General features: G+C 38.4%; 3 protein-coding genes across 4 annotated transcripts in view; 1 reads left to right on the top strand and 2 right to left on the bottom strand.

Moving 5' to 3' along the window:
* Positions 1 to 1861: 1861 nt before the first annotated feature.
* Positions 1862 to 5062, bottom strand: snap29 (synaptosome associated protein 29). The gene is made up of 6 exons (XM_072433544.1): positions 4955 to 5062; positions 4078 to 4320; positions 3672 to 3865; positions 2782 to 2867; positions 2607 to 2711; positions 1862 to 2517 (listed from the first exon to the last, which is right to left on the bottom strand). Exons 2-6 carry the CDS (start codon positions 4318 to 4320, stop codon positions 2360 to 2362), a joined length of 786 nt encoding a protein of 261 aa, XP_072289645.1. The 5' UTR covers positions 4955 to 5062; the 3' UTR covers positions 1862 to 2359.
* A 194-nt stretch (positions 5063 to 5256) lies between these two features.
* pi4kab (phosphatidylinositol 4-kinase, catalytic, alpha b) overlaps positions 5257 to 23678 on the top strand; it is an 18630-nt gene continuing 208 nt past the window's right edge. The window contains exons 1-55 of one of the 2 annotated variants that reach the window (XM_072434054.1): positions 5257 to 5387; positions 5785 to 5901; positions 6139 to 6232; positions 6366 to 6454; positions 6530 to 6602; positions 6678 to 6928; positions 7014 to 7080; positions 7176 to 7324; positions 7408 to 7473; positions 7577 to 7673; positions 7755 to 7946; positions 8039 to 8139; positions 8217 to 8346; positions 8606 to 8735; positions 8831 to 8926; positions 8998 to 9181; positions 9554 to 9657; positions 9774 to 9942; positions 10012 to 10062; positions 13149 to 13257; positions 13376 to 13512; positions 13584 to 13717; positions 13819 to 13901; positions 13983 to 14053; positions 14128 to 14252; positions 14342 to 14423; positions 14497 to 14580; positions 14847 to 14936; positions 15001 to 15120; positions 15886 to 15900; positions 16039 to 16131; positions 16219 to 16375; positions 16465 to 16592; positions 16696 to 16854; positions 16934 to 17085; positions 17166 to 17273; positions 17361 to 17488; positions 17565 to 17720; positions 17786 to 17865; positions 17959 to 18158; positions 19670 to 19760; positions 19945 to 20112; positions 20204 to 20257; positions 20322 to 20442; positions 20512 to 20641; positions 21228 to 21371; positions 21455 to 21525; positions 21598 to 21704; positions 21787 to 21891; positions 21967 to 22092; positions 22164 to 22284; positions 22348 to 22507; positions 22588 to 22677; positions 22778 to 22861; positions 22993 to 23678. The exon at positions 22993 to 23678 is cut by the window's right edge and continues 208 nt beyond it. In XM_072434054.1, the coding sequence (XP_072290155.1) occupies positions 5292 to 5387; positions 5785 to 5901; positions 6139 to 6232; positions 6366 to 6454; positions 6530 to 6602; positions 6678 to 6928; positions 7014 to 7080; positions 7176 to 7324; positions 7408 to 7473; positions 7577 to 7673; positions 7755 to 7946; positions 8039 to 8139; positions 8217 to 8346; positions 8606 to 8735; positions 8831 to 8926; positions 8998 to 9181; positions 9554 to 9657; positions 9774 to 9942; positions 10012 to 10062; positions 13149 to 13257; positions 13376 to 13512; positions 13584 to 13717; positions 13819 to 13901; positions 13983 to 14053; positions 14128 to 14252; positions 14342 to 14423; positions 14497 to 14580; positions 14847 to 14936; positions 15001 to 15120; positions 15886 to 15900; positions 16039 to 16131; positions 16219 to 16375; positions 16465 to 16592; positions 16696 to 16854; positions 16934 to 17085; positions 17166 to 17273; positions 17361 to 17488; positions 17565 to 17720; positions 17786 to 17865; positions 17959 to 18158; positions 19670 to 19760; positions 19945 to 20112; positions 20204 to 20257; positions 20322 to 20442; positions 20512 to 20641; positions 21228 to 21371; positions 21455 to 21525; positions 21598 to 21704; positions 21787 to 21891; positions 21967 to 22092; positions 22164 to 22284; positions 22348 to 22507; positions 22588 to 22677; positions 22778 to 22861; positions 22993 to 23044 (6291 nt within the window). In that variant the 5' untranslated portion in view covers positions 5257 to 5291 and the 3' untranslated portion in view covers positions 23045 to 23678. The remainder of the gene's footprint in view (positions 5388 to 5784; positions 5902 to 6138; positions 6233 to 6365; positions 6455 to 6529; positions 6603 to 6677; positions 6929 to 7013; positions 7081 to 7175; positions 7325 to 7407; positions 7474 to 7576; positions 7674 to 7754; positions 7947 to 8038; positions 8140 to 8216; positions 8347 to 8605; positions 8736 to 8830; positions 8927 to 8997; positions 9182 to 9553; positions 9658 to 9773; positions 9943 to 10011; positions 10063 to 13148; positions 13258 to 13375; positions 13513 to 13583; positions 13718 to 13818; positions 13902 to 13982; positions 14054 to 14127; positions 14253 to 14341; positions 14424 to 14496; positions 14581 to 14846; positions 14937 to 15000; positions 15121 to 15885; positions 15901 to 16038; positions 16132 to 16218; positions 16376 to 16464; positions 16593 to 16695; positions 16855 to 16933; positions 17086 to 17165; positions 17274 to 17360; positions 17489 to 17564; positions 17721 to 17785; positions 17866 to 17958; positions 18159 to 19669; positions 19761 to 19944; positions 20113 to 20203; positions 20258 to 20321; positions 20443 to 20511; positions 20642 to 21227; positions 21372 to 21454; positions 21526 to 21597; positions 21705 to 21786; positions 21892 to 21966; positions 22093 to 22163; positions 22285 to 22347; positions 22508 to 22587; positions 22678 to 22777; positions 22862 to 22992) is intronic. The other variant, XM_072434055.1, reaches the window with a different exon arrangement.
* On the bottom strand, positions 10304 to 12694 carry serpind1 (serpin peptidase inhibitor, clade D (heparin cofactor), member 1). The gene is made up of 6 exons (XM_072432980.1): positions 12389 to 12694; positions 11635 to 12278; positions 11422 to 11570; positions 11203 to 11327; positions 10689 to 10833; positions 10304 to 10578 (listed from the first exon to the last, which is right to left on the bottom strand). The coding sequence occupies exons 1-6, from the start codon at positions 12649 to 12651 to the stop codon at positions 10387 to 10389; spliced, it is 1518 nt and encodes a 505-aa protein (XP_072289081.1). The 5' UTR covers positions 12652 to 12694; the 3' UTR covers positions 10304 to 10386.

The following is a 23678-nucleotide window of genomic DNA, read 5'->3' on the forward strand; positions in this document are numbered from 1 at the left end:
TCCTCAATTTCCTGTTGTTAGTTGTTTTATTTCAAACCTGTCATGCAATTCTCACCCAAGTGTTTACCAATGGCATGAAACAGACACTTTACCATTTCCATAGAAAGGTTCATTCCTGGCATACTTTACTGAGTTTAAACATAATGACGACAAGCAAAACCAGCTAATGTGTGTAATCTTGTGTTTTGCATGACCTTATCCTACAATTAGGAGGTTTTATGATGTAACACGCTGCAGGGGAATGTGTGGACAAGCTGAGTTTAAAGACTTGGAATAAACACTTTACATAATGTGTACAGTAAGTACAGACATTTGGCTTATTTGACAGTCACACGTTTTCTCTGAACTTAAGGATGACATAACGGCGAAGAGAAGAAAACATGTTGAATGGGGTAAGGGTTCAATGCTTTTGAAACCATATGCCATGTACCTATATCTGACTAAAATTATACAACTTGAACAAAGATTGTTTGCTTCTTCTTGTAAGAAACACACTGTCACCATAAATGTTTACTTATTAATAGACTATTTTGGTACCACTTGTTCATTACTACACCTTACTTAGCAAGAATAAATGGTTTATTAAGAATTATTCAAGATTAGTCATTACTTAATTAATAGGAGTAGGAATGGGAGTTATTAATCAGTTACTAAGCTTGAATCTTAGTCAATATTAAGTATTTGTTCATGCTATATTAAGGCTAATTAAAGTGTAGTTATTATTAGTGTTTCATTCATTAATGAACTTGTTAAAATTGACAGCAAGTTCTCTGACTAAGCTGTAAATTGTGATGATTCTGAAGATTGTAAGTGGTTTCAGTCAGAGTTTTGGACATGAACTTCCTCGCTGAAACAGCACTGCCGCTGCTGCTCACCTCCCATAAAGCATGACACAACAGGGCTTGGTCAGCACAACTCTTTCTTTTGTCTTAGTTCAACAGTGTTAAGTGCTGTCTCCCTGCTGCATGCGTCCCCTTTGGAAATACCTTGACCTCTGACCTCCCTGGCTACTGTGGTCCTAACCAAAACTTCCCTGCACTGGTTTGGATAGGTCTGTTTCTGGCCCAGTGCCTGACACCCTTCGACAGCAGTATGTTCTAGGATTACTCCTCCTGAAAAGGGGGGCATTCCAGCTCTGCCAGCCTTTGTCACAGAGTGGTCACTGTTTTCTTTGTGCAAGACAGCTGTTCAAAGCCCTGTAGCCCCCATAGGTGGCACAATGTGTACTCTATATGCATTATATTTCTAATTGGACTTTGATTAATCTTCTCAAGAGCACAATACATTATCAAGCTGTGAGAATTTGTCAGTGTCACCAGATCTTAGCTTTAAGTCATATGGTGATCTCAGTATACTTATTTTGAAATGTTACAAAGCAGACATCACACAACCTCTTTCAAGCTTTCTGTTATGAGGACCCACGTCCCTGTGTATTGCATCAGAGACAGAAAAAAGACTACAGTAAGTTTTTGAAAATCCGTACTACACTTAGTAAGCCCTCCTAATGAGAGTTTCCTGGGCTTGCGAAAGCAGCTGGTCCAGCATGGAGGAATGATAATGAAAAGACCCTTAAGCACAGAGACTTCACCTGAGCTATGCATCAACACAGCTGCACCTCAGTGGACGGCATCGAAAACAAACCTGCCAGGGTCATATTCAAAGCAACATTCACTGGATTGTCTGTGACTATGCCTCATTAAACAGGGAATTTTGGCGCACTTTTGTCTCGTCCCACAATTTAACAGTGTTGGTGGTTAGGTTTAAAATAGTGGACAAAAAGTATTTGAGAGGTTTATGTGATTTTGGCGCCACCTTGTGATCACTAGGTACAGGCAGAGTCAAAATCATCTGACATTTTATTGGGAAACATTCACACAATTTGGAGAACGAACATTTTCTTCTAAGCAAGAAAGGCTGCTTTAGTGTAGTACTTACAATGGATATGTTATCTCACAATGTTGTTTTTACAAGTTTGAACAAGGTGGATCACATTATATGACTATTGTATCTAGAAACTATGAACAAAGTTTGTTAGCAATGAATATCCTGATATAAAAAGCAAAGGAACAGAAACATAAAACTGAATATACAAAACAGGTTATAAGGACACAAGTGCGGCTTATCATGGCAGCCAGTTAAAGTCTGAGTAAATTACAATACATTAAAAGTACTTAATTGTACCCAATGCACATCCATGTATACATTTATTTAGGCAATATGGAAATATTCTGATTCAACAGCCTTTGACATATCTGTGGCACACACATCAAGAATGCCAATTTCATAAATGTAACATAATGGCCTGAAAGTGAGCAACATGAAACAGCTTTATCATGACATGATAAAGTGCTGTTTTTATTTAAAGCTTTTTCATCTGTTGGTTTGTGTTATGAATCTTTAGATCCATGTTGTCGACCTTATTTAAGAGAGAATCAAGGGAGACATCTTGATCATCAATTTCAGACTGCAGACCCAGTCCAAGACTTTTCAGTCTTTTAAGACCATCTGTCATGTCATCTAAATTGTATAAGCCAAATGAAAGTGAGGATTAATTATGAGTAATATACAGTGAATTGAACATTGAACATAAGCAATGACAAATGTACCTAGATTGTTGTCCAGGGTTTGGTGTGCCTCTCTTAATACTTTGTTTTTAGGGTAACCATTTTGTCCATCTAAACTATCATCTATTGATGCGGAAGCTCCAAACCCTGTGGAAAAAAAAGATATATATCTAAGTCATATTTAAAAAAGCAGAAACACAAGTTGAGACAAACTAACCTCCAGTGTCGAGCTTTCTCAGGTTGGGATGGCTAGCTTGGTACTTATCTTCATAGCTTTTACTGTTAGATATGGCATTCTGCAATCTGAAAGTGTAATACATTACCAAATATCAGTTAACAAGGTAAAAGGTAATGTGTTTATCAGGAATAAGGGAAAAATTTAATGAATCATTGTGTTATAATAGCAAATAGATCAAAGGTTACATTTACCTTACCACTTACAATACTAAATACATACAATTTTGAGCATGCATAATTTTGCATTGATATAGAAGACATTTTTACCATTTTCATTTGACAACATAATCGGTCAGTAAGGTCCATGATATAAACATTAATCAATAAATATGTTGTACGATGTCTTTGCATGAGTAAACATTTATTTATAGCGGTAATGTATATTTATAATTTAAATCCGACATATTTTAGTCAAATTATCATGATTTTTTGTTATCAAGCCACAGTTAATGATCATGTCAAAGGGTTAAATATGGGGAATCAGCGTCTTTATGCAGTTGTTAGACTGTTGAGATTGTTGTGTTTAGCAATGTAAGTCCAGTCATGTTGGGTTTTGCTTATGACTGAATAAATTGTAGCGCCACTTGACTAATTTAAATTAATTTAAAAATGATAATTGATGCATGTGTTTGTTTATATTGTGATTTTAAAATGTATTGTGATTTAATCCATTAAACATTTTGATTGATTGATTCCCATCTTGTTCTGTCATAGTCGTTTAGATAAATTATTTAATTATGTTCAGCGTGCAACTTTATTTACTCATTTATATGGTAAATTACAACCCTCAATTAAAGGCGTGAAAGTATAGTATAAAAGAGTGTAACCAATACTTTATGAATAATACGATTATAGTGTTAGAGAATATACCTGTCACTGGCCTGGTAAGGTTTGGGCTCTTCTGGCGGTGGCTTTGTCTCTGGTTTTCCTTTAAAATAATTCACTAATCCACCCCACACACTCTTGATACCGTTGATGTGCCTCTGGCTGGTCTTTAGGTCTTGGTCCATGTTGTCTAGCATCTTGTCTGTCCTCTTCAGAACTTCCCCCTGGCGCATAAGCTCCTAAAGAAGAAGGACATATTTAAGAAAACCACAAACATAACTTAATTATACAAAGATTAGGGGCTATTATGGCTAAACAGGTTTAATAAAATTTCCAAAACAGGATTTGTATGTGATTTTGTATTTCTGATGAAAAAAAAAAATAAATTAAAATCAGAAATACGATTGTACAGTACAATACAAAAAAAACATGAATAGGAATAAAATCATACCTCTGCGGTCTCAATCCCCATCTTCTCCGACTCATAGATGAGACCAAGTGAACGGTGGCTACTGTCCACGGCAGACTTGGCAGTACGCATCACTTCTTGTTCTAGGTACTTTTGTCGACTCTCTGCATCACTTAATCTGCTGTCACCGAGGTTATCGTCACCAAACCCTCTGTCTTTTTTAGGTCTAAAATCTTCATCATTGTCATCATCGGCAAATGGGTTGTGAGATCTTGGGTAAGCCATCTGCTAGTAGTAAAAAAAACAATGTGTCAGTCGCACTAATGTATTAAGCAAAGACCCATAAGATAAGGTAAGATAAGATATTCCTTTATTGTCCCACATGGGGAAATTTCATAACACATCCAATATGAACATCTAGATGTAAATATAGAATACTTAAAATTTCTGAAGCATTTAGCGTCATATTTCTTGTTACTAGTTTTACAGTTAAAGTTTGTGGCATGTAGTGTATTGTTATGTAATAAAACTTGCAATTTGAGATGGCACAATTATCAAATTGCAAAAGCTGCGATTTAGAATAAGAGAGTCTGTTTTAATGCAGAAAACCCACATGAAATGCATGATTCTTGAAATCCTTTATCGTTCATATTTCAGTCTTCTCTCAAATGCTAATGTGCACTCTGAACACATCTTTGAACATAAATATCATTTTTAATTATATAATCTTTGAAGAAAAAAGGTCTACGGCCTCAAATTCGAGAAGCTTAGCATCGCTAGCTGGTTAGCATGTGATCAGAGAACACATTCCAGCAAGTATCCACGGATCAAAAAACTGGAAAGAAACAACACTTTCAATACGTCAAAGAAAACAATACACGTTGATATAAATTAAAGACATTAAACATACAAATCAAACCTTTTCCGAAGGACAAGTTTTGAAAGTGTGAGGACAAGACGCTGTTGTTGCTTATCAGCTGACAGAAAACTTCTGGTCACGTGGTGTGACGTCATAGCACGGCACAGGATTTCGTATGCCCAAAAAAATATTTTTTGTTGTTGTTGTTATGTAAAATCTAACATTTTATAAAACGTTGCAAAGTCTATTCATGAATTAAATGACCACTTAGATAATATCTTACATGCCATATGTTATAATTGTCCATTGCGACTCTCCGTACTGCGGTTTATTTCGTTGCCTGTCACTCGTCACTCGTCACTCCCCTCGATACACAGTTCACAGATGTGGTGTAAACATGGCGATGAAAGGTGGCACGAGAGGATTCTACTTTAATACTGTTCTGTCTTTAGCTCGCTCTTTGGCGGCTCATCGTCCTGCACCATTAGAGAAGGTAATGTCTGTTGCATTTCACTAAGGTTTTAGCGACAAGATTATACCCCGCTTCCGTACAGTTTTATGCAGTTGATGGTGTTGACAGGTGACAAGCGACTGGTGATAATGCTGTGCTTATTAATGCGTTATTTCAGTCAGGATATATGTATATATATATATATGAATATGTTGTAAAACATGAAGTTGCCCCACCATCACAAGACGAGAGAGGCAAACACCACTGCAGTCAAACAGGTTCCTGCCGCTGAGAAACATGGCAGAAGCCGCTGAAAGATGCACCTGTTGATAACGATATAAGATCAGAATATACCTGTTGTGGAGTGTTATTTTGTGTACTTTATCATCTACATATTTCACCACTAATATTTGCTTACTGCTAATTATTATGTCTTCAGGTGAAAAAGCTGCAATGCATGTGTCCAGTGGAAGTGCGTGGTGTGTTTACTCTGGATGTAAGAAGAAGAGATGCTGTGGTGGCATTAGGGGTCTTCCTGGTAGAGTCTGGGTTACAGGTTTGTATTAGTTTAACATAAATAACAGCAAAAACTGAAATGAAAAAAGGGAATAACTTAAAAAAAGACTGAATCTAACTAAATTTGTTTGTTTTCTCCAAAAAACGTGATTACTTGTGATAAGAACATTTTTTCTTCATTGTGCATTCCACTACACTACATAAGATGTGTGCTCCTGTACCATGCTGTACAAGCAAGTGCAATTGTTTGTGTGTAATGATTTTTTTTTCTTGACAGCACAAAGAAATACTTGTTCCCTATTTACTAAGTCTATTGAAAGGGCTGCCACAAGTTCAGTGGATTGAGGAAAACTCTAGAAAGCATGGAAAGGGTAAAAAATAATCCTCTTACAAACATGTTTTGGTCATTTAACAATATCATAATTTGATGTTAAAATGGTAGCCTGACCAAACAACATTTTAACATCAAATTAGTTAAATTAAATTCATGTTCTTGCTTTGCAGAGTGTCTTCCTGTTGCAGAAAACTTTGTATTCTGTTTAGTGACACTTTTAGCAGATGTCACGCAGCAAGATCTTCATTTCAAGGATGAGGTCTGGATTGTAAAACAGTCTGACTTGGCATTATGAAATCGTATGAATACTCATGTATTAGTTGTGTATTTTTAGGTTTTGAACACTCTAATGGAAGTTATGCAGCTATTGCAAGAGATGTGCCAAACCCCTGATAATCATGACAAAGGTACACAAAATTGATTAAATGGAATAGATAAGCTTGGATCCTCCTCTATCCTAAAACAAAATGTTTTTTCTCTAGTTTACCTTTGTAGGTATGTGGTGCCAAGTCTTTTGGGCATGACCAGGGCCTTTGGGCGCTACAGCATTACAGATGACGCACTGCTGTCCAAATTGTTCCCCAAAGACTCTCCTCAGACCCTTCCTGTCGTAGAGGAGCCTGAAGGAGTGCGCCGCAGATCTTTCAATGACTTCCGCTCCATCTTGCCCTCCAGTCTTCTGACGGTGTGTCAGAGTGATACAATACGGAGACGCACAGGCACCAGCCATGAGGTCTGTAGAGGATTTATTTCTAAATGCACAATATCACTTGTTAATGATGTGTCTGACTGAATTGGATGTACGTCCACTCTCGAAGATGTGCCTAGAACCTGGAGGTCATTCTCCCTGTTCTCCCACTGCTCCTGTTCCACACTATTTTGAAGGTATTGTCTTTTAATAGTAAATTTATAAAAAGGCGTTATTGTGAAACCAAATATTATCAGGTTAGATGCATGAAGAACCTCCCTTTTGATTTCAGGAGCGTACCTCTCAGAAAGCAGCACAGTAGACCCTCATTTCTACTTCTCGACTGTCAGCTCTAGTTTCTCCATGTCTCCTCTGTTTTTGTGCGCTGAAGAACAGGAGGTAGAGGTGTCTGTTGATGTGCTGAGGCAGCTTCTTGGCATGGTACTGTCAGACATAACAAACACTTTGAAGCTGCTGTTTTTGTGTGTATTTAAATATTTTCAATCAATTTTTTCCCCCCACAGGTTCAAAAGCTAGTTTCAGACTCCTTTATGAAATTATTGGATGCCACAGTATGTGAAGTTATGGAGGTATGAGTTAAGCTTTTAATTTATTTTTTTTATATTTAATATTAATATATTTGTATTTGTAAACTTCAAAGAGTTAAACCACTTCTTTTTTTTTTGTCCATAGTCTCATCCTGGGATTCATCTTTTCTACAAAGCCTTCAGTGACCCACTCTACGTATGTGTATTTAAAATGCTGCGGGACACACTTAACCATATTACAGGTAAATTATTGTTATTCATGTTACCACTAGTTCAAAAAAGTGTTTCTTTATAAATATAGAACGTACTATGCTCATTCATAGATTTGCCGCCGGCCTTTGTGCGAGAAGTGCACGACTTTGTGCTGGAGCAGTTCAGCAGCAGTCAGTCAGAGCTGCAGAGGGTACTTCATGATACTGGGGGGTTGCCAGGGGAACAAAGCCCCCTCAAGCTCCGTTGCCAAGCCAACGCGGCCTGTGTCGACCTCATGGTGTGGGCTGTTAAAGATGAACAAGGTAATTGATTGTAGCAGATGACTGGAACAATGCGTTTTGTAATTAAATTGTCTTGGTTGTGGTTATTGAATGTGGGTTATTCCGTCTTACAGGGGCAGAGAATTTGTGCTGGAAGCTATCAGAAAAACTACAGTCCAAAACCTCCAGCAAAGTCATCATTGCCCACATGCCCCTTCTTATCTGCTGTTTACAGGTATAAACACATTCATGTATATATGTTTTTTTAATATATTTATAGGTAGATAGACTTCACAATGTCATTTTTTCCAGGGTATTGGACGTCTGTGTGAGCGATTTCCCGTTGTGGCAAACTCTCTGACCACTTCACTTAGAGATTTCTTGGTTGTCCCTTCACCTGTTCTTATTAAACTCTACAAGTACCACAGTCAGTACAGCACAGGTACAACACTGAATGTATTCTTTATTTGTGAATAATAGCTATTTGAAATTCAATGACATATTTTAAAAAACTATCTGCAATTGTCTGGCATTGAATTGACCACATGTTTCATTGATCTGTTGTTGCTACTAACTACTCAATAGTTTCCTATTCACATTGATCTCAGTATAATCTGAATGTGCATAGTTATCCATCTATTCTTCTTAATTTCCTCATTTTAGCATATTATTTTGTGTGCCTCATTTACATTTGCATTCAGGCACAGGAGAAATCCGGATCAGTGTGACTAATGAGTATTCCCAGTCCACACAGAATGTCCTGTCAAACAGAAAGGACCAACCCTCTATGTATGAGCAGCTCAGAGATATATCCATCGACAACATCTGCCGGTCAGATACTTAGAATTAGATCATTTCTTTCTCTAATTTTGAAGAAGAATTTCATTGTAACTTTAAGCATTGAATGTATTTGTCTCCCCTGACAGAGGTCTAAAGGCTGGTCTGACAAAAGATGATGATATTGTTAAAGCATTTCTGGCTAGTTTATCCATTCGTCTTTACATTTCTCAGGAGAGTGACAAGTAAGCTGATCTAGTATGTTAGTCATCACAAAATATTTGAAGTCTTTAAGATGTTAAACTGTTTCTTACAGGGATGCACACCTAATCCCGGACCACACCATCCGAGCCTTGGGCCACATCGCAGTCGCCTTGAGAGATACACCCAAAGTCATGGAGCACATCCTTCAAATCCTCCAACAAAAGTTTTGCCAGCCTCCATCACAGTTGGATGTTCTAATAATAGATCAGCTCGGCTGCATGGTCATCACAGGAAATGTGAGTTAAAACATATGATTGCTTTATCTATGAATTTAAATTAGGTCGTTGATGAAAAAGAAAAAGAAAACTTACCAGTGGCTTTATGAGCTTCAAGATGTTTTGCAGAAAACAATCCTGCTGTCAATCCAACTTTCAATCAATTTAATTTGGTATAAATGAATTAATAAGTCACTGCACACATATGCCAGGCTCCAAGAGCTGCAGGTTGCAGTGTCGAGAGTTCAAATCCCAACTCCGACAATTTACTGCATGTCTTTCCCTCTCTCACATTCCCCATTTCACCCTGTCCTCTCCTGCCTCTTAAAGCTTATGAGCAACAAAATCCTGAAAATTGATTGTCCCTTTCAATGCCTTTACACTTCTTTGCAGCAATATATCTACCAAGAGGTGTGGAATCTTTTCCAGCAGATCAGCGTGAAAGCTAGTTCAGTTGTCTACTCTGCTACCAAAGACTACCGGGATCATGGCTACAGGTTAGTACATCCAAATTATAGCAGCCTAAATTTAGCATCTGCTGTAAAATGGCAAGGTTTGATTCAAAGAACAATTAATAGCCAAACTTGTGTTTTGACATGCGTTTTTGTTAAAGGCACTGTTCATTGGCAGTAATCAATGCTTTGGCAAATATTGCTGCCAAACTTCAAGGAGAGCAGCTCGTGGATGAATTAATGGTGAATCTTTTAGAACTGTTTGTCCAGTTGGGTCTGGAAGGGAAGAGGGCCAGTGAGAGGGCCTCTGACAAGGGGCCGGCTCTGAAAGTAAGTGCCATAATCATTTTATTTCAGTACAATACATTGTAGCCAACAGTCTCTTCATCATCTATGTAGGCATCAAGCAGCGCTGGAAACCTTGGAGTTCTCATTCCAGTTATTGCAGTGGTGAGTAAGCTCATTCTTTTAACAAATACGCATTGTACAGCCATTTGACAGATCATGTTCCAACTTTATTTTATTTTACTTTTTTTTTGTTGCAACATTCAATACACACTTTTATCTAACATGATGGCACAACAAGCTATTTAACTTGAACATTTTAAAACAAAAATCAAGTTACAAGATAAATGCAGCTGAATATTAGCCTTACTCTACTTGCCATTTCCCTTTTATTAATTAAAAATTAAATTAAATTAAAATAACACATAAAAAAAAGGTTTCTGGTCATTATATGTGGTTTGAGGCTAATAGGTTAGCATTGTGTCTGCTTTAGTTTTGGGACGGGTTGGCAACTCTGCCCATGAACACAAGGCAGTCTGTCCGATGCTCATAGATCAGGAAGAGGAAAGGCTGATCCACGGTGAATCTGATCTGAGAGGAGAGCGGCATGAAGCCCACCTGAGTCAAAGCGGCTGCCTCCGTCCCCTCCTCGTTCACAGTAATTGTACCTTGATGCTTTAGCTGGAAAAAAATCAGCACAGCCAGCATTAAAAAAACAATGTAAATGTTTTGGAAAGTTAAGTAACATGTATGTTATAGATGTGAGTTCATAATATTTGCGTCACTCTCACCCAGTTCATGCTGACTTTTTCAGAAGTCATTCCACTGAAATCACCATTTTGCTCAAACAGGTCTGTGAGGCCCATCTCCTTCAGGTTTGGGATCAGGTCATAGTTCTGCTCTATTTTAAACCGAGGGATCACAACTTCCCGTGTCCTAAGTGGAAACACAAATTCAAATTAACTTAAAGGTAATGGCTGTAACATGCGCTCCACACTGATTTAGAATGGCATCACAATCGCAGCTGAACATTACAGATCTTTTACTACAAACTGGTTCTGAATGATCTGGCAACCCATGTGAGAGGCTCATTCTTCTTTCTGGTTGGACATTATTGTCTTGAGAACCATCGCTTTCACATTTTGTGTGTAATTGTGAACAGATAAACGTTACAAGAAAAAATGAAAGCCTCTCATTGTTCCTCTCAGTCAACTGTTTCTGAGGGGAATTCAATTGTTAAGAAATGGTTACTGTAATTTCTTAATTGCATAGTAAACTTGAGTGTTTTAGCCTGTTGGTGCTCACCTGTTTGTCATGTTTTTGAGCCATTTATCGACAACTGTAGTGGAGATCTTCTGCTCCAATGTCCTCATGCCTGTCATCTTTCTTGGTAGAGCAATAAGCATACTGATGTTTCCTGTGTATGGGAGCTAAAAATAAACAAATAATTAATAATTTTACGCACATGGCTAAACTATGAGATGGAGCGGGTGATTTGGGTCTGAAATAGAAAAAAGAACTTGCTTGTAGAATGTCACATTCCAGTTCATGGTCAGCAGCGGCCATGTAGTTGCCTTTGTTAGTCATCATCGGCACACGGACACTCGTCTTTTCGTTCACACGGAAGTTGCGATAGTAGGTCATTTCTTTGGGAAATTTCTGCTCCCATGTGCCTGGTTAAAAACAATCAATACGTGCCATCATACTTTGAAATCAGTAACTCCTGTATTATTTTACCTTTGAAATACAAGTAGTTGAGGAGCATCAAGGCCATATTTGGGTCAATATTTTTAAGTGGTTCTTGGATGAGGCCTTTGGTCAGCTTTAGGATCCGACGATTTGCCTTTTCCAGAAAAGCAGGATCTTTAAAGTTCACTGATTGTGGCTCTGCAAAGTAATAGGCTTTTGTCTCTTCACGGAAATCCTCTTTGACTTTGATATCCTGTTTCACGAAAACATCATTGACAGAGCGCAGAGTATAGCCAAAGTTTCTACGGAAGAGTCTGTGCGTCAGCTTCCTGAAAAGTTTGTGGACCGTTGTGTTGTCGTAGTGATGGCTCGCATTGACAAAATCTGCAAAACCCATCGCCCTGTAGATCTGCTCGTGAGTTTTAGGTCCTGCTCCTAGAGACATCATTCCCATGGCGATGGAGATTCCAGCAGGGGCCAGCAGGATGTTGTCAGTCTGGTTGACATCATTGCGGAGACTGCGGTAGAGGTTGAATCCAAACTTGGCGTTGACAGTGTTTAAGCGCTGAAGACGAGAGCGACCGTGGAATAGTCGTAGCAGTCTTGCTCTGCGTATTTTTGGATCAGAGGACTCGGCAAAGATGTCTATGTCAGGTGCTGGTGTGGCAATATCATCAATTTCATCTCCTTCACTAAAAAGTATAATCACTTATTTAATTGCTTTGCAGTTTGCACGGACCATATATTATTGGATATACAGGTTTAATAATGCTAATAATTTAATAATTGCTACAATACTTACACATAGTCATCACTTCCTGCTGCAAGGATTTTGTCAAAATCAATGTAGTCTTCATCCTCAAATCCATCCAAAACAAGATCATTAGTGACTGTATTCTCTCTGTGGAAGTCTAAAGGAATGGCCTCCACGTCCACTGGGCCTAGTTGGTCAAAGCCTCTGGGGTTTTGGGTTGAGATAGAAAAATGAGAACTGAGTTCTTTGATCCCAGCAAGAGAAGGACTGACCAGCAAACAGGCCACGCACATGAGCACAGTGAGCACCATCCTGATGGCTTAAAAAATAAATATTAACACAAAGTTTAAAGCTTTTTTTGTGATTGGAACACCACAGTAGCTTAATAAAAGTACTGTTAATGACCTAAATGCACTAAAAGATAAGTAGTTGGTTTGTCTTACCTTTTGTTTGCTGGTGAAGAGCGCTCAGTCACTTGTTTTTGAGAAGAACACAGATTTGAATACAAAATTGAACTTTGATGTGGGCTCTTGACTGAGCAAACAAAATAGATCAAACAGACCAAAAAGTCCTTTGACTGACTAACATCTTTAACTCTTTAGAAATCAGCACACTTGTCAACACAATTGTGCTGATTTGGGGTTTGTCAAAATTATTTTAGTTTGAGCAAATATCTTCATGTTTCTTGGCGTTTGTAGTACAATTCTATTAAATAATTGATTTTGATTTATAAATCCTTAAGCATGCTATTAAATAAGTGTATATAATATTTACATGCATTTAAACACTTTTTGTTAACAATTTAAAGTTGACCCGAAGACTTCTGCCAATCAAGGAGGCTAAGCCCCGCCTTCAGAAGCTGTTTCGGGACTTCTGGCTGTACTCTGTGGTCATGGGTTTTGCTGTGGAAGGCTCAGGTAAATACATCACTAATACTGACAAAAGCATGTTTATTAAAATCACACTAGTTCACATTTTAGTCAACACCCTCTCAGCTACACAGATATTGATGTTCTAACTTATGCTTTTCTCCAGGCCTTTGGCCGGAGGAGTGGTATGAAGGGGTGTGTGAGATTGCAACCAAGTCTCCTCTTCTCACTTTCCCCAGCGGAGAGCCACTGCGCTCTGAACTGCAGTACAACTCTGCTCTGAAAAATGACACTGTGACAGCGGTACAATAATCTTAACCAAATGTACCAAAATACTTGTAATTATACCTAAAGTGCAAAAAGTATATTTTCAGGCTGAGCTCAGCGAACTGCGTTCCACCATCAGTAACTTGCTTGATCCGTCTCCTGAAGGATCTGCGTATATTAATAAGCTAGATTTTGCCATGTCCACATACTTGCTTTCAGTCTACAGACTGGAGTATATGAGGTCAACTTCTTTTTTTTTTGTGCTAATTTCTCATTATATTTCTGAAACAGTTTTTTCTACAGTCAGAATGGCTTTATGATTTCTCTTATGTCCCCATTCAGGATGTTGCGATCTAATGAGCCTGACCGATTTCAGGTCATGTTTCGATACTTTGAGGACAAAGCCATCCAGAAAGACAAATCTGGTGAGGGCTTCACAAACTTTGAATCGATGCTATTATGCGACACATTGTTTTACAAAGTCTGTTTTCTCTGTTTGCTTCCAGGCATGCTGCCGTGTATTATATGTGTTGGTGATAAGGTGTTTGATGTCTTCTTACAAATGATGGCTGAGAAGGTATCTAACTGCAAATTTGGATGTTATGTTTTGAAAAAACATAGTGGCAATTGTGATATTTATGATGTTTTAAGGATAAGACCAAAGAACACGAAGAAGAACTTGAAAGGCACGCTCAGTTCCTTTTAGTAAATTTCAATCATACTCACAAAAGGATACGAAGAGTAGCAGACAAGTACCTCTCTGGTCTGGCTGAAACGTAATTTATTGTTCATATTTTATTCTATAAGTATATTCTTAAATTTGTACCTTTTTCAATAAAAACAGCATATGTCTCTATTTAAATAGATTCCCCCACCTGCTTTGGAGTGGCCGTGTGTTGAAGACTATGTTGGACATTTTGCAGACACTGTCACTGTCTCTTAGTGCTGTAAGTATCAAGAAAAAGCAAGAAACATTCATATTTAGAAAATATATTAATAAACTTATTTTTGTCTTATCAGGACATCCATAAAGATCAGCCATACTATGACATTCCCGATACTCCTTACCGCATCACTGTCCCAGACACATATGAAGCACGGGAGGTGAACTTCTGTTAATCCTTATTTAGCATTCTATATTTCATTGTCGGTGTCCCTCCTTCGTCCAGGAGCGTTCCATAGTAGAAAAAGATTCAGTTGTAGTCCTCTAGTCCAGATGACTACAACTGAATCTTTTTTCTACTCTACATTACATTGTATCACCACTAGAAGGCAGTATTGTATCGCTGAGAAAACATGTTATTGCAAGAGCTTGTTTAATACAAGCACAATTTAGACTAGACAAAATTAATGCATGTCCTTTTTTTCAGAGCATTGTAAAAGATTTTGCTGCTCGTTGTGGTGAAATTCTGAAAGAGGCAATGAAATGGGCTCCATCAGTTACCAAATCCCATCTACAAGTCAGTTCTAAAATGCAATGTATGTATTTTCACCTTTAAGTAACACATTTGTCCTTTTGTACAGGAGTACTTGAACAAGCATCAGATCTGGGTGTCAGGATTGTCCCAGCACACAGGCCTCGCTATGGCCACTGAGAGCATTTTACATTTTGCAGGTTACAACAGGCAGAGTACAACTCTGGGTGTGAGTATCATTACCAGAATCAAAACAACAAATCAAAAAAAAGATCACCACACAAGAAAAGAAAACTCTTATTTGTCCCTCATTGGGGAAATGTCAGTGTTGTAACGACAAAAGTACAAAGACTGAAGTAGAATCAAACGTATCTCAAATGTTCAAAACAACAATATAATATAATATATACAGAAATAGACCTTAACCGTTAAAATTATATTGGGTTTTGTTGGCAGTATTTTATTGCCTCCAAAATGAAAACTTAACTCAATTTAGATCTAAATGGCTTCATTAAAGAGGACACTCCCATCCAGAAAAATAAAGTAGCGCGCTAGATCATCTAACATCTATGAAGACATAAGAAAAAGCTTGCAGACTTTTTCTTATGCCATCTAAATGGCTTCCCAATCTGTAAGCAATAATATGTATGGCAAGACATATTTTTTATTGTTTAGTAGTTTTTGCTTATTTTTTATTATATGTCTTAACACAGTAGTAGTGCTTTGTCAACATGTGTTTTTTAGTTCTTAATAAGTATTTTCCAAGTGTGCATGCTTACTACTGTACAGTATGTTACGTTATATTGCTTGCTAACTATTTCTTATGCTTTTTGGGCTTGCATTCTGCTATATTTGTCTTTATTTTGCTTCATTTTGTTTTTATTACTCTGCATCGAACTGACTGGGTTTCCCGTCACAAATCTGCAATGGGGTTTGTTGGCTGTATGGCTTACTGATAATGCTGCGCTGTCCTCCACGCTGTGGCCATCCATAGGCCGCTTTTCCTCAGGTTGGTCTACTCTAAACAGTTAGTTCATTGAACAGGGACAAATGCATGGTTACACAAATAATGTCTGTATCTAGTGTGTATCTATGGTGTAGCAAAGTGTTATAAACTGTAACTTGCTCTCTCTAACCCTGTGTTCAGACTACACAACTGACAGAAAGGCCTGCCTGTGTGAAAAAGGACTACTCTAACTTCATGGCATCGCTTAACCTGCGCAATCGCTACACAGGAGAGGTACATTGTGTGGCAAGGAAGAAAAATGTTAAATTTTCCAGTTTTTTGTTTTGTCTTGTGCAACTGTTTCACTCTTGCATTTTGTAGGTGGCAGGCATGATGCAGTTCGCTGAAGCTACAAATAGTCAGTCCGATCTTAACAAACTTATGATCAATCAAATGACTTGTGCTTTGGATAACAAAGACCCAGACATTTTCACACAAGCCATGTTCAAAATGACCGCTCTTCTTATAACTACAAAAAGTGAGTACAGCTCTATTTGAAGTGCGAATTTACCTTCCATTCCTACTGTTCCTGTTTCATTTCTGATCTCTTATTACTCTGCCTTCCAGACTGCAATCCCCAGCTGCTGCATCATCTCTGCTGGTCTCCTTTGAAAATGTTTACAGCACATGGTATGGAGACCGCTATAGCCTGCTGGGAGTGGCTCATAGCTGCACACAATGGAACTGAAGTGCCAGTATGTTTGATTATTGTTCTGTTTACTACCTTTAGAAATGCTTTAATGTTATATGGCAATGCTTGGTCTTTATTTAGTTGACGTATGTTTATCCCCTGTGTAGTTCATGCGTGAGATGGCAGGGGCATGGCAGATGACCGTAGAAAAGAAAATGGGTTTGTTTTCTGAAGCCAAGGCGGAAGCAGGTCCTCTGGCTGTTTCTGAGGAGAGCAAACCCGCGCCTTGTGCACCTGACGTCGTACCTCACTTTCTCTGGATTGAGGTGGGTCACATTGTTTAAAACTTAATTGCCTCTAAATACATTGGAGCCTCACTGTTAAAGGTACATCTCACACCTACAGTTTTTAGTGCAAAGATTTGAAATTGCAAAGTACTGCAGTTCGGATCAAGTAGAGATTTTTATTGCCATTCTCCAAAGATCTCTGTCTCTGAGTGTTGGTGGTTTCAAGAGCAGTCTGAACAGACATGTGGCTGCTATTGGCCCAAGATTCAGGTATTTTTTCATTTGTGTGTTAAACAGCATATGAATTGGGACAAATAAACCAATTTCTATACTTCTGAATTCTGTCCCAGGCTCCTAACTCTAGGTTTGACTCTGCTGCATGCTGATGTTGTGAAAAATGCCACCATCAGAAATGTGCTTCGAGAGAAGATCTATTCCACAGCTTTTGACTACTTCAGGTATTAATCCGCTTCCTGAATTTGAAGTCATTTGACACTGTAATTCAAAACTGTAAAATGCTTTCTAATGAAATGTTATCTTTTTAGTGTCGATCCCAAATTTCCCACTCAGACCGATAAGAACCTAAGGGAAGACATCAGTATAATGATAAAGTTCTATGCCAGTTTACAGTCAGACAAAAAGTATCTGACAGCCCACCAACTGGTCCCCTCTGGTACCTTGCTCAACACAAATTAGACAAACAAATGATCATATTTTCCTTAAATGTTATGTTTGATATGTTTTTGCAGATCCTCAGGACATGTCCATGAGTTTGTCTGTGATGGCGGTGGCCGACAGCCGCAGCAGTCTGGATGCAGCGGTTGGTATGAGGCAGCAGGCGGCTCAAGGTTGGATCAACACCTATCCGCTGTCTTCTGGGATGTCTACTATCTCCAAAAAATCAGGTATCTTAATAAACGTCTCCACAAAACATCTTAAAATGTGATGTTTACATAAGTGTATGCTGTAGGTTTATCCAAGAAAAGCAACCGGGGCTCCCAGTTGCACAAATACTACATGAAACGCAGAACCCTGCTCCTGGCTCTTCTAGTAAGGACACTTGTTGTGCAACTGACATTGTTAAATACGGGGAGACTCCGGGCACCAAATATCCACATAGTTGACTTGTGTGATTCTTTGCAGGCGAGTGAGATTGAGCGGCTGACAACATGGTACAACCCACTGTCTACTCAGGAGCTTGCCATTACTACTGAACAATCTGTGGAGACTAGTATCGGTAACTGGAGAACCAAATACATCAGTCTGACGGAAAAACAGTGGAAGGACACTGTTAACTTGGCTTGGAGCATCTCACCTTACCTTGCCCTTCAGTTACCTGTCAGGTAAGACCGGTATATCCAACTTCATATGCACATTCATACAAATCCAGTCAAGATAAAAAAGTAATTCTATTGAAAACGGTAATTACCACTGTTCTAGTTTCCTAGATTATTATAGACCAGGGGTGACCATTACATCAGTCGCAATCTACTGATCGATCTGAGAGGCAGTGGAGTTCAATCCCAAACTCTGTCTGTTCATATCAAGTTTGTTTATCTGGTACAAGTGATAAAGCAGTAGGTTTGTTGACGTGAGCCAAAGGAAAGCTTACTTTCTCAAAGTCTCAAGCTCCTCCACTCAGCGTTACCGTGGCGCTCGTCTCCTCACCAATAACTGATATAATTTATTTATTCATGTATTTATTTGTTTGTTTTATTATATATATTTTTTAGTTTTATTATATATTTGATTTAACTTTTCTGTAACTATGCCAGAATGATCCAAAGAAAGGGATACAATATAACATGTAACACTATACAATAAGGCAATTACTCGTAGTTAGAAAAATGTCCACTCTTTATATTACATGACAGAGACACATCATTCATCCAACTACATATCACATCATTAGAACAATTACACACCCACCTAAGGAGAGATCACACACAGACACACATGGGGCAGGAGGCCAGCAGGGGGCAGCGAGAGCAGGTGTCATCAATGTTCACAGTTCTGCAATGATCCGCTGTTGTAACTGTAATTTGAAAATATATGCGTTTGCATTCCTAAGGGTTGTGGTGCTGTACAGAGTTGGCATGGGCAGAAAAAGCTGTTTGAACTGCAGTAGTTTTCCTGAATAATGTAGCCCCCTCTTACTGCTCCTCTGGTTCTGCTGTGGTGAAAGGGAAAAATGTTCCACTATGCGAGTATTGGGAATGACAGACCTGGAAGGACTTTGTAGTTTAGGTCGAGTTGTGAATATTAGGCCATCTTTTACAAGATAAGTAATCTGTGTTGTGTCTTATTGGACAATAGTGAGTTTGGTCGTTTGTATAATCGTATAGTCGTTTGAGTAATTGCAGAGGTTTCAAGGCAAGTTAATTTTCTTCCTAGTCTTTTCTTGCGGCTTCATGCATTTAATAAAACATGATTAGGCTATTAAAGTAGGCCTGTAATGTGTTTATATGGCCTTATTATGTTTAATTAATAATAAAAAACATGTTAAAAACAAAAACTAACTGACAATAAAACATATTAATACATTTTATGATTGTTCTTTAAGTAGATCTTCGAGTTTTGCTGATTCTAAGGTTCTAAATTGGTTTAGTTTGGAGTCTAGCCCCAGTTTAATCACAAAACTAGATCAGGACTAAACCAGGACTAGAATGGGACCAAACCAAGTCTACAATGGGACTCAACCTGGGTCCAAACCAGGCCAAAGTGAACACACCCTAAAGCTCACGCGTCGAAAAAGTTTAAACACTCCTGTTATAAACCAATTAGACAATTAAAGCAATGTAATCATATTGCTTGATGAATTTTGCATAACACGTTGCAGCTTACTGTTTCTTAGGTTTAAAAACACAGAAGCCATTGTGCCAGAGGTGACACGTCTTGTGCGAATGGATCCAGCTGCAGTTTGTGATGTTCCTGAGGCAATTAAGGTAGGTTAAGGTAAAAGAATTTTACCTCAACCAGGGGTATAGAAGGAAGCACTTGGGTATTAATTAAATGTTTTACAATGTCTTTCTTGTAGGATAATCAAACTCCAAATTTAGCTTTGAAAGAAATTGTAAATATCAACGTTTTCACCTCATCTCCATTTTTGACTGATTATTTTTGTTTCAGTTTTTGGTGACATGGCACACAATTGATGCAGATTCTCCAGAGCTGAGCCATATTCTGTGCTGGGCTCCAGCAGATCCTCCGACTGGACTGTCCTACTTCTCCTCCCAATATCCTCCACATCCACTCACAGCACAGTATGGGGTCAAAGTTCTCCGTTCTTTTCCTCCGGTACACTTGATTTCTTTCAGTATCTTTCAAAAATGCATTTTAATTTAGTTTTTACATTATCGTTTACATCTCTCTGGCTTTTCTTTTTTAGGATGCTATTTTATTTTACATTCCTCAAATTGTCCAAGCGCTTCGATATGACAAGGTAAATACTGTTCACATATTATGTACTTTTTTAAAGAGCTGCTTGATAAGAGCTCTGTTTGTAGATGGGTTATGTGCGAGAATACATCCTGTGGGCTGCTCAGAAGTCTCAGCTTCTTGCCCACCAGTTCATTTGGAACATGAAGACAAATATTTTCCTTGATGAGGAAGGAAATCAAAAGGATCGTAAGCCACTTTATCATTTATATTTTTACATTAATAATGCAGAATAGAGCTCTGAACACTGTTTTCCAGCGGACATTGGTGAGCTGCTGGAACAGATGGTGGAGGAGATCACTGGCTCTCTGTCAGGCCCAGCCAAAGACTTCTACCAACGAGAATTTGACTTCTTCAGCAAAATCATAAATGTGTCTGCCACTATCAAGTAAAAGACTTTACTTATTTCTACTTTTTATTCTGGGATAAAATCTTAGTTAATAATAAGATATTCCTCTACAAAAGCCAAATGAAAGCTAACACAACTTAAATGCCTCTAGAGAGAAACCAGCTGTTTTACAATGACATGATAATCAGCTGTATTTTTAAAAGTAGTCTGTTGTATTTACATTACCATGGTCTATTTCCCAATGCTCCACATGTTGTTCATTTGTTTGTGTTCTTACGTAAATGTCTGTGTGATTAGCTATTGGGCTGGAAGTTTCCATGTGTTGTTCTGTTTGCTCTCTGCTCTTCTGAACCCGTCTGTGTGATTAGACACTAAGCAGCTAAATGCGGTCCCATGTCATCATCCCACTGTTATTCTTCCGTACTTTCCTGTGGCAATCCACTAGAGATTGACTTGTCCCTGTGCCTTCATTAGGTCACTAATTGCACCAATTCAACAACAATCCAGTCCCTTGGCTTCTTCATTTGCACCTTAGTCCTTAGTGGCTTCCCGTGTGTCACTTCTTGTTTTAAATCATTCTGGTGATGTCCACAGAGTAATTAATTGTTGTCTTCACACTCGTCAGGCCTTTTCCTAAAGGGGAGGAGAGGAAGCGAGCCTGCTTGGAGGCCATGTCACAGATCAAAGTTCAGCCTGGTTGTTATCTGCCCAGTAACCCCGAGGCCATTGTTCTGGACATAGACTACAAGTCAGGAACCCCAATGCAAAGGTTTACTCAACAACCCATCTTTTTGCAATAAAATGTTTATGTATGTAAATGCGCTAAGAAAACTCTGTCTGTTGTCCTTTCAGCGCTGCTAAAGCTCCATATTTGGCCAAATTCAAAGTCAGGAGATGTGGTGTTAGTGAACTGGAAAAAGGAGGTGAGGTGAATTTTTATAATGATACTTCTTATTGTTCAGTATGAATGAACAGATGTTGTGTGACCTCTCGAGGCCTGTCGTGCCGTTCTGACTCTGTGGATGAAACTAAGGATGGTGAAGAGGCCAAGCAAACCTGTTGGCAGGCAGCCATATTTAAAGTGGGAGACGACTGCAGACAGGTCTTAAAGTGTTTTACATTGTACTCCCTTTACACTTAACTTTCTATTAAAGAGCATACTAGTGACACTGTTGTATTCACAGGACATGCTCGCTCTGCAGATCATCAGTTTGTTCAAGAACATCTTCCAGCTCGTGGGGCTGGACCTCTATGTGTTTCCTTATAGAGTGGTGGCTACAGCTCCTGGAGTAAGAAACACCATGACTAACATTATAGTTTTACCGCCTTATACTTTAATACAATATTCCTGTGTTTTTTGGCAGTGTGGAGTGATTGAGTGCATCCCAGACTGTAAGTCTCGAGACCAGCTGGGCCGACAAACTGATTTTGGGATGTACGACTATTTCAGAAACCAATACGGAGATGAATCAACACTTGCATTTCAGAAGGCAAACAACAGACTATATATTATTGTGAAGAAAAAACATTGTTTATTATATCTTTTTGGTTTTGCCCTCAGGCCCGGTACAACTTTATCCGCAGTATGGCTGCTTACAGCTTGTTGCTCTTCCTTCTACAAATTAAAGACAGACACAATGGCAACATCATGCTTGACAGCCAGGGACATATCATCCATATTGGTTAGATGTTTATATCTTAAAGTTCAACTCTTCTCTATATTCACTGTTTCTACTTGTCTCTAGACTTTGGGTTCATGTTTGAAAGTTCTCCGGGTGGAAACCTCGGCTGGGAGCCTGATATCAAACTGACGGATGAGATGGTGATGATTATGGGAGGAAAGATGGAGGCGACGCCTTTTAAGTGGTTTATGGAGATGTGTGTGAGGGGATACCTGGCTGTCAGGTCGGTTTCAAGCAGTGCCCCTGTATATTCATATAGAGGCTATGCCAAAACATTCTTAAAGTATAATCTGTTATGTTTAGGCCATACATGGATGGAGTTGTCTCCTTAGTTACATTGATGTTGGACACAAGTCTTCCATGTTTCAGAGGCCAGACAATCAAATTACTCAAGTGAGTTTTTTGCAAACAAACCAATTCTCATCCATCTATTAAATATTAACTTTATTTGCAGTGTATTTGTCAAATTCATTCATTTGTTTTTTCTATTTAGGCAGCGGTTTAACCCAGGTTTGAGTGAAAAAGAGGCGGCCTCTTACATGATCAAAGTCATACAGAACTGTTTCCTCAGCAGCAGGTGAGAATATAAATGCATTTGTTATTATTATTATTATTATTATTAAAGATTGTATTGCCATTTTACTCAATAGACATAATCATACTATTTAACAATAATTACACATATAATGTAAATGATTTATTTTGCAGGAGTAAAACTTACGACATGCTTCAATACTATCACAACCAGATCCCATATTAACCAGTTGGTGCTGTGGCATGTGGCCTGGCTGACAACTGTGCACCTCTGTAGTTCTGTTCAAAACATTGTGGGGGAGAAAACATCTTTATGTTGGTGAATGTTGTTTATTTAAGCTTTCTGATTGTCATCCAAATGATTGACTATTTATTATATATTTATTACATTATGTTACAGTGCTAATCGATGCGTATTGTAGCAGTGGTACCTTGATGTGTTGCACTGGGAAGTAAATAAATCTGCATGTTTTATTAATGTTCAGATGATGCCAAATTTGCCCGTGAAGATGTATTGTTACAGCTGCTTTGAAATGTTCAAACACCTTGTAGCTAATGATTAGAGCGATTGGCTCGTGTGGCCTAGTTCTGTATATATTTGATTGTTACTTTTCCCTTCTTACTCCATGGACCAATGAGATTTTAAGCCTGTGACATTGTTTTGTCGATAGTACTGTGGCCTGTTACTATTAACTCCAAGCACTTAACTATTTATGATGAAGCTATATTTTTATGAGTCTATATTTTCACTAATCATGCAGATGTAAATGCCTGGGTCTGAGAAACGTATCCTGCATTGCCAAAAGAGGAAGGACTGGCATGTTGTTTTGTATTTGTGAATAAGACATTCAACTGATGCG

This window comes from Eucyclogobius newberryi, unplaced genomic scaffold (genome assembly GCF_026437365.1).
Source record: "Eucyclogobius newberryi isolate DKJ021-1_F unplaced genomic scaffold, fEucNew1.0.hap1 SCAF_6, whole genome shotgun sequence".
Classification (NCBI taxonomy): domain Eukaryota; kingdom Metazoa; phylum Chordata; class Actinopteri; order Gobiiformes; family Gobiidae; genus Eucyclogobius; species Eucyclogobius newberryi.

Excerpts from the sequence above, each read along its gene's own strand:
- snap29 (XM_072433544.1), bottom strand. The coding sequence starts at position 4,320 with ATGGCTTACCCAAGATCTCACAACCCATTTGCCGATGATGACAATGAT. Across the intron at positions 3,866-4,077 it reads TGGGGATTGAGACCGCAGAG|GAGCTTATGCGCCAGGGGGA; the intron begins GTATGATTTTAT and ends CTTCTTCTTTAG. Across the intron at positions 2,518-2,606 it reads AACCCTGGACAACAATCTAG|ATGACATGACAGATGGTCTT; the intron begins GTACATTTGTCA and ends TATACAATTTAG.
- serpind1 (XM_072432980.1), bottom strand. The coding sequence starts at position 12,651 with ATGGTGCTCACTGTGCTCATGTGCGTGGCCTGTTTGCTGGTCAGTCCT. Across the intron at positions 11,571-11,634 it reads CAACTACTTGTATTTCAAAG|GCACATGGGAGCAGAAATTT; the intron begins GTAAAATAATAC and ends GTTTTTAACCAG. Across the intron at positions 10,579-10,688 it reads AAAAAGTCAGCATGAACTGG|CTAAAGCATCAAGGTACAAT; the intron begins GTGAGAGTGACG and ends ATTTTTTTCCAG.